The sequence below is a fragment of the Chrysochloris asiatica genome, unplaced genomic scaffold (genome assembly GCF_000296735.1).
Source record: "Chrysochloris asiatica unplaced genomic scaffold, ChrAsi1.0 scaffold00166, whole genome shotgun sequence".
NCBI lineage: Eukaryota > Metazoa > Chordata > Mammalia > Afrosoricida > Chrysochloridae > Chrysochloris > Chrysochloris asiatica.
The window spans coordinates 5,802,910-5,812,305 of NW_006408684.1; the positions used below are offsets into that span (position 1 = coordinate 5,802,910).

The 9,396-nt window shown below is 37.8% G+C and overlaps 1 protein-coding gene across 2 annotated transcripts in view; it reads right to left on the minus strand.

Annotated features, from left to right (window-relative positions):
- DPP6 (dipeptidyl-peptidase 6) overlaps window positions 1-9,396 on the minus strand; it is a 1,346,563-nt gene that overhangs the window by 762,445 nt on the left and 574,722 nt on the right. For both annotated transcript variants that reach the window (XM_006871298.1, XM_006871297.1), the window contains exon 2: window positions 652-766. In XM_006871298.1, coding sequence (XP_006871360.1) covers window positions 652-766 — 115 coding nt within the window. The remainder of the gene's footprint in view (window positions 1-651; window positions 767-9,396) is intronic.

The window sequence follows — 9,396 nt, forward strand, 5'->3', positions numbered from 1 at the left end:
ACATATATATACATATTTACATGTATACAGATTTTTGCTAAAGATTATTGTGATTATTTTTTCTTCCATAAGAAATTCTGGGAGTCCTGGTATGGCGCTGTAAGATCAGCACTGAACAGCTAACCACCAGGTAGGTGGTTCAAACCCACTAGTCACTCCTTGGAAAATATACAGGGTTGCCATGAGTTGGTACCAACTGAACAGCACTTAACAACAACATGAAGTTCTGACTTTTTCTTTGGTTTTCTTTTTTACTTCTTTTATTTGATCCATGTCACTTAATAAGTACCATATGCCAATTTTTAGAATTAAAGCAATTGATTATTTTTACAATACCCAGGAATTCCATGATATAGATACAATTATCATATTTTTAAAATGCTACTGTATTAAACTTCATTCACGATTTTAAAAACCAACTCTCTATTCCTAGCATTTCCACTTAACAACAATTACATAAGCATATTCCAAGTATATAAAATTGATTTTTATTGAAAGCACTATATTACCATATGGTACAATGAGAATTAGAATCTGGGGAAATAAAAACAAATTACATAATAAGCGGTTACTCAAAAAAAAAATTGCAGAGTAAAATTATGCTCTTTTCCCCTTAAAGTGACTGGCTTTTTTAAGAGTAAAAATAAGTACCTGGTGTAAGCAGTATGACAGAGGTGACAATCAAGGAGCAGATGACCAGAATAACAAGCAAAGCGATCGCTATTCCTTTCCAGTTTCTTTGTGGAGGATTACTCCCCACCAGCTCCTGAAAACAGAAACAAAAAAAGAGACTTTGTGAGTGAAATAGTAAATAAAATATGCAAAAAGAATACTTTCCATTGAAATCAAGACTTAAATGCAATACAGTAGAAGTGTATTTTTATCCTTGAAGGTACTTACTATGAGTCATTTCTCCACAGTTTCAAATTTCACTGCCCAAAGCCTCAGGCTGTCTCTGCCCTATTGCATGGCAAAACATCTTCCCCCCACCAAAAAAAATTTGGTTATTATTACATTTACAGTTTTGTATTTGAGTCTAATGACTGTCCTCTCAATTAACCAGGATCTACAAGGTGATTTTGAAACTTCCTTTCATTGTAGCCCTCAGCCTGGTGATGCACTGTAGGATAAACACTGGACTTCTGTAGGGGAAGCACAGTAAGCAGCTCCCTGGAAACTCCATAAAAAGTTGCTATGAGTCAGAACCGATTCAATGGCACTTAACAACAACATTATATAATAAGTTCTGGGTGGTACAAACAGGTTGGTCATTCAAGCATACCCAAATTTATCTGGTGATCATCTTCTAAACCACCACAGCCTTGAATCTACTTCTACTTTGCAACACATTGGGTTGCCATGAGTTAGAATCTACTCAATACAACTTTTATTGATTGATTTATGGGAGTGGTATTATTATATAAAGGGGCTCCTGGTGTGGTGCTGTGGGTTAATGCACCGGACTGCAAAGTTGGTTTGAACCACAAGGTTGGCAGTTCAAGCTTACCAGCTACTCCTCAGAAACCTAATACAGGGTCTTTACGGGTCGGAACCAACTCAATGGCACTTGACAAGAACAATGACATTAGTCTATAAAGACGATGAATTGATCCAAGTTTATATGCAAATTAGCCTAGATTTTTTTTTTTCTGTTGTTGTTCAGCCAGTAGTTTGATTTACTTGCAAAGGTGCATTTAAATGAATGCTGGAAAAACAGAGACCCTTGTGTCACGTCCCAGAATGGTGCTCTCTGGTACAAACATACCCATAATAAAAAGTGCAAATCAAACCTGCATATTTTAAGACCGAATAACATAGAAAGTATGACTAGTAATATGACCAGGTGTCTAAGACATTTGTAAAACATGCGTCAAATGAAGTATAGTCAAAGGAAATGTTCAGTGTTACAAACCAAGTATCTTCATGTGTTTGAAGAATTGTCACATGGAAGAAGAAGAAAAGTGATTCTATATTACTCCACAAAGCAGAGTTAGAACCACAAGGGAATGTCACCTTTTCTTAAGTACTGAAGCACCCAAGTACCTTTCAGGAAGCATTCTTGCATGTAAACAGCAGGGTAATTTCACCCATAACGAAGCAGGTATTTTTTTATTACATTCCATTCTCATTTGCTAAAGTTCATTTTTCAAGGTTCAATTTATTTATTTATTTATTACTACACAAAAAGCCTTGTAACAATAATAATGGGAAACACATTCAAAATGAAGGAAAAAAATCACGACCAATCTTGTCAATCCAACAAATCAAATCAGTTTTCATTTTCTCTATTCTTTTCTAGTTTTTATTCAGATGTACATGTATTTTGTTTACACAGATATAACCAAAAAGTAGATACATTAATTTTTTTCATTAAAATGCAGATTGCTAAGTACAGCTTTGAACATCTAATTTGGCTCAGAAAATTCAGACTTCTTCATCTTAATTCATAGAGGCTGAAGTGTTGAAAATTTGAGTAGAACCAAAGGGCAAGAGAAGTTGATAAATTATCCAGTGAAATGTTTAGCTTCAGCAGTACAGTTCTCAGTGGAATTACATACTACTGTCTACCATGGTGAAAGTGAGTCTATAATACATTTCCTTTTCTGATCAGTACCATATGCATACATTTGAGGCCAATAAAATGGTACTGTGTGTTAAAATTATGCATTTACTATAAGGGGGTCAAGGAGCTCTGGTAGCGTAGTGGTTACGAATCGGGCTGTGAACCTTAAGGTCAGCAGTTTGAAACTACCAGCCTCTTTGCGGGAGAAAGATGAGGCGCTCTGCTCCCGTAAAGATTTATAGCCTCGGAAACCCTGTGCAGGATCACTATGAGTCGGAATCGACTCCAGGGTACTTAACAACATAAGGGGGTCAAGTATTTTATCCATCCACCCATCCATCCATCCATCCATCCATCCATCCATCCATCCATCTATCCATCCAGTAGTGTTTACTCTATAGGTCCTATTATGAGAACCTTGGACATACCTATGAACACATCAGACAAAGTCATTCTGATCAACCCAACAAATCAAAATGGCTTTCATTTATACTGAAGGCAATGGAAAGGCCAACAATAAAGAGATAAACATACTGAGAAAAAGAAAAAAGCAGGATGAAAGAGCTCTGAGAACCTTTTGCCCGTAAAGCAAATGTCCTAGTGAAATGATATTTGAAGGTGGCACAGGTAGGAAGAGGCCTGCCCAGTTGACACAGAGGAAAATGCCAAGTCTCTGCGGCAGTCCAAGTTTCGGGAGTGGAGGGAGTAAAGTCAGTGGAGGAGGCTGGCATGTAAGAAGGTGATGGGGAAGACAGAATGAAACAAAGCTTTTGCAATTTTCATTTGCTGATGACGCAGAACTCAAAATGAGGAAAAACAGCTGCAAACGTCCATTAATAATCAGAACACAGAATGTACAAAGTATGAATCTAGGAATATTAGAAGTTGTCAAAATGAAATTGAATGCATAAAGTTCACTACCTTAGGCATTAGTAGCTGAAATGGGTTGGTATATGCTATTTTGAATCTGACAATCATATGGTATACTATGCTGGAATGACAAAGTTAACAGGAATGGCACTGCATTCATTGTCAAAAAGAGCATTTCAAGATCTAGCTTGAATATAATGCTGTCTGTGATAGGATACATGCCTATAAGGAAGACCAGTTAATACCACTATTATTCAAACTTACACACCAACCACTGAAGTCAGTGAGGATGACACTTGTCAATTCTAACTTCTTCAGTCTTAAGTTGACCAAACAAGCTATCAATATGTATTGATAGTTATCGGTGACTGGAATGTGAAAGTTGGAAACAAAGAGGGAAATTTCAGTCATTGGAAAACATGGCTTTCATGATAGAAAACTGGAGATCATCTGATAGAATTTTCCAGATCAACAACTTAATCATTACAAAGAAATTTTTCAACAACATAAAAGGTGAATCTGTTCCATCTGGTAAAATCTTGTATATTTCATCTGGTGAGCTCCAAGTAGATCTCACCAGATGGAACACTGTTATTGCTGTTGTTGTTAAGTGCCATCAAGTTGGTTCCAACTCATAGTGACTTTGTATAGGGTTTCTGGGGAGCGGCTGAAGAGTTCCAGTCACCGATTTTACATTTCAAACAGACCTTGTGGTACACTGCTTTTCCTAAAGTGCTACACCAGGACTCCAGATGGAATACAGAGGAATCAAATTGCCTATATCTGTGGGATGAGATGATGGAGAAGCTCAATGTCATTATCCAAAACAAGGCCAGGGGCCAACTGTGGAACAGAAAATCAATTAATTATAAGCAAGATCAAGCTGGAAAAAAAAAAAAAAATCCAAGATAGCCAAAATATACTTTGACTATATCTCAACTGAATTTAGAGACCATATTAAGAACAGATTTAATGCATTAGACACTAATGGCTGAAAACCAGAAGAGTTGTGGGAAGACATCAAGAACATTATGCATGGAATAAAGAAAATGTCACTGAAAAGAAAGGATACAAAGAGAAAATTAAACTGGATGTCAGAAGAGACTCAGAAAATTGCTCTCGAGAACAGATAAGCTAAAGCAACTGGAAGAAATAAGGATGTTAAAGCGTTGAAATTTATTTTTCAAAAGGCAGCTCAAGAAATATAAATATCATAATGAAATATGCAAAACGGTGGATTCAGAAACCAAAATTGGAAGAACACACCTAGCACCTTTCAAGCTGAGTAAACTGATAAAAAATTCAAATCTCAGGTGGCAAAATATATTATTTTTATGTGCAAAATATAGAATGACGCTGGAAGCATCAATAGAAAATGGAAACAATATACAGAGTCACTGTATCGAAAAGAATTGGTTGGTGTTCAACTATTTCAGGAGGGAGCATATGATCAAGAACTGATTCTATTGTAGGAAGAAGTCCAAGTTGCCCTAAAGGCATGGGTGAAAAACAAAGCTCAAGGAACTAACAGGATACAAATTGAAGTGTCTCAGCAAACTGATGCATTCATGGATGTGCTCACTCATCTATGCCAAGAAGTTTGGAAGGCAGCTACTTAGCCATATTTGTGCCCATTTCAAAGAAAGGTGACCTAACGGAATGTGGAAATCATCGAACAATCACAATATCACATGTAAGCAAAATTAGCTGAAGATAATTGAAAAACGGTTGCAGCAGTACATCAATGGGGAGCTGCCAGGAATTCACACTGGATTCAGAAGAGGATGTGAAATGATGGCTATCATTGCTGGTTTGTCAGATGGATCTTGGCTGAAAGCTAAGAATGTCTGAAAGATGTTTATTTGTGCTTTATTTACTATGCAAAGGCATTGACTCTGTGGAACATAACAAAATATGGCTAACATCACCAATAATGGGAATTCCAGAACAATTTTTGTATGCTCATGAGGAATGTGTACAGATACCTAATCATTAGAACAGAACAAGGGGCTTAAAACAATGGTTTAAAATCAGGAAGGATGTGCATTAAGGCTGCATTATTTTACCACATTTATTCAATCTGCATGCTCAGCAAATAATCTGAGAAGCTGAATTATATGAAGAACATGGCATCAGGTTTGGAGGAAGAGTCACTAACAACTTGTGTTATGTAGATGACACAACCTTGCTTGTTGGAACCAAACAGGACAAAAAATACTGATAAAGATTAAATACTTCAGTTTGGATTGCATTTCATTGTAAAGATAATGAAAAGCCTCACAATTGGGCTAATAAATAACAACATGGTAAACACAGAAAAGACTTAAGTTGAAAACACTTCATTTTGCTTTATTTCACATTTAACACTGATGTGTTGCCAAATGATATATTGCATTGGGCAAGCCTGCTGCAATTGTAGAATCGAGTCGGTTCCGACCCATAGCTACCCTGTGCAGGGTTTCCGAGGGTGTAAATCCTTACGGGAGTAGAAAGCCTCATCTTTCTCCCGTGGAGCGGCTGGTAGTTTCCAACTGCTGACCTTAAGGTTCGCAGCCCGATTCGTAACCACTACGCGACCCTTTTAATGTGTTGAAGTGTAAAGATGTCACTCTGAGGACTAAGGTATGGTGTTTTCAATCACCTTGTATGCAAGTGAAAATTGGACAATGAATACAGAAGAACAGAGAAGAATCACAGCATTTGAATTATGATATTGGAGAAGAATATTGAAAGTACCATGGAATGCCAGAAGAACAAATCAGTCTTGGGAGAAATAGCCAGATTACTCCTTAGAAGTGAGGATGGCAAAACTTTGTTTCCTATACTTTGGACATGTTGTCAGGATGGACCATTACCTGGAGAAGTGCATCAAAAAAGAGGAAGACCTCCAATATGATGGATTGATACAGTGGCAGTAACAGTGGGCTCAACCATAACAATTGTGGGGATGGGGAAGTATCAGACAATGTTTCATTCTGTTATGCAGACTCACTATGAACTGTAGCTGACTGAAGGGCACCTAACAAGAACAACCGCAATTACAGGAATAAGTAGCAATGGGTTAAACTAATAGATGTAACACAAACTAGTATTTATAGTTGGCAATTACCATATTCCTTATTTATGAATTTTTTTGCACAGATGGCAAAATTGGTTTGAACTACAAGGTCGGCGGTTCAAACTCACCAACCACTCCTTGGAAACCCTATACAGGATTGCTATGGGTCAGAACCAACTCAAAAATGCATAACAACATATTCTTCATGGCATAATTCAGGCAAAAAGAAAGAGAAAGAAAAACAATGAACTAAAGATAAAGTAAATCTTTCCTACGTTGTTTTAAATATAAAATGAACTTTAAAGACTATGATCTTGGTGGTGGTGGTGTTGTGCCGTAGTCGGTTCCGACTCATAGAGACCCTGTACAGGGTTTCTGAGGCTGTAAATCTTTACGGGAGCAGAACACCTCATCTTTCTCTCATGGAAAAGCTGTAGTTTCGAACTGCTGACCTTGAGGTTAGCAGCCCAATTCATAATCATTACGCTATCAAAGCTCCTTCTTAGTGATGTTTTATTTTAACTTGATATTTATATGCCAACTTCACATCTGAATTAGAAGAAATACAAATCAAAGAAGTAATTCCAGGACATCACAACAATTGGTGAACTGATTCAAGAATGACATCACTGCATATTGTTTTCCCACAGCCTATGTAATCCATAGTGACAAAGATCAAAGATTACAGCCTTCGGTGTGGATTGCATCTCAGTGTAAAGGAAACAAAAATCCTCACCACTGGACCAATAAACAACATTCTTATCAACAGAGAAAAGATTGAAGTTGTCAAGGACTTCATTCTTCTTGGATCAACTATCAACACTAATGGAAGCAGCAGTCAAGAAATCAAATGATGTAGTGCATTAGGCAAATCTGCTGCACAAGACCTTTCTAAAGTGTTGAAGACCAAAGATGTCAGCCTGAGGACTAAGGTGCACCTGACCGAAGCCATGGTATTTTCAATAAGCTCATATGAATGCGAAAGCTGGACAGTGAATAAGGAATACTGTAGAAGAATTGATGCTTTTGAGTTATGGTGTTGGAGGAGAATATTGAAAGTGCCATGGGCTGCCAAAAGAACCAACAGATCTGTGTTGGAAGAAGTGCAGCCAGAGTGCTCCTTGGAGGCCAGGATGGCCAAACTTCGTCACTCATACTTTGGACATATTGTCAGGCAGGACCAGTCACTGGAGAAGGATATCATGTTTGGTAAGGTGGAGAGTCAGACAAAGAGGAAGACCCCCAACAAGATGGATTGGCAATATGGCAGCATCAATGGGCTTAAGCATGGCAACAATTGTGAGGTTGGCCCAGGACAAGGCAGTGTTTTGTTCTGGTTGCTATGAGTTGGTACTGACTCAATGGTATCTAACAACAAGTGCTTATACAAAATAACACATTCCTGCTCTCTCCTCTCAGTGCTAAATATCTGCCACATCTCAACTCAGCCTGGGCTTCCTATCTCTCACAAGATTGCATCTCTCCCTTTACCATACCCTCTGTCTGATGATGAGGACCACCAGATTCTAATGGAAACTCTGAGGGAAGATTGGTTTTTAAATCAGAGAAACTGATGACTGCAGGAACGGAACCAAAAAATGGGGTTGGAGACATAAATAATCTATTGCTTATAAAGATTAAATGCACGTATATTTGAAAGTACATTATAATTTATAGTTATACAGAAGCACACAATATTGCTTTACTAATTGTTAATATCACCACCAAAGATTGTGTTTGAGTGCTGCAGTTGATGTGCTGGACTGTAAAGTCAGTTTGAACCGCAAGGTCAGTGGATCAAGCTCACCAATCACTCCTTGGAAATCCTATACAGGGTTGCTATGAGTCAGAACTGACTCGATGGCACTTAACAATATGAGAACGCTAAAGTTCACTACATATTATAAAGAAAGGCAAGACTATCCTCATATAGAGCTATCACATTTCTTATGTCCTCTTCTTAGTGTTTTGTTCTAAGTTCCAGGGAAGAGAAATCAGGATTTTGACTTTAGTTGTTTCCCCAAAGTAAAGTAATTCTGATTACGGTGATATGGTTTCAAAATAAGATGATACTTCCTGAGAAAGCAAAGAACCCTTAGAAGGTTCTGGGTATAAGTAGTATATAGCATGCTTGTTTTTATAAGTGTAAGTACAGGCTCACATAGCAAAAAGGTCAGGGGGATTAATAAACTGCAAAATGAGATTAGAAGATGGTCTTCAAAATAGACAGAAGACTTCCTAAAGAAGCCAGATCTCATAGAGGATGCCAGCATGGAAAATTGAACCTGCAGTCATAATAAGGCAACTGAAGGAGAGCAGGAACAGCAGAGGTCTTGGCCTCACCAGTCAGGATGGAGACAGCTAGTAATGTCACATCTTGGTCCTGTTAGCTAAAGACAGAGGTCAACCAGATGGCATGCTCACTATGGAGGGAAGAAGTAAATAAAATTAGTTATTTTACAATAATTTGACTTTCATCTAATCAAGCTCCTCTTTTATGAGGAAGTTTTCCAATACACAGTATATTAACACATGCTGTTTGGTGCTGTTGAATCAGTTCCACCTCACAGTGAGTCTATGTACAACTGAATGAGCCACTGGCCCATCCTGTGCCATATTCAGAATCATTCCTATGTCTGAGCACATTGTTGTAGCCACTGTATCAATACACCTCAGTGAGGACCTTCCTCTCTTTAGCTGATTCTCTAATTCTGATGACATGTCTAAAGTATGAGAGATGAAGTCTTACCACGCTCATTTCTAAGGAACATCCTAGCTTAATTTCTTCCAAGACAGAGCTGTTCATTCTTCTGGCAGTTCATGACATGTTTGATAATCTTTGTAAGCATCATAATTCAAAAGCATCAATTCTTCCTCCGTCTTACTTATTCACTGTCCAGCTTTC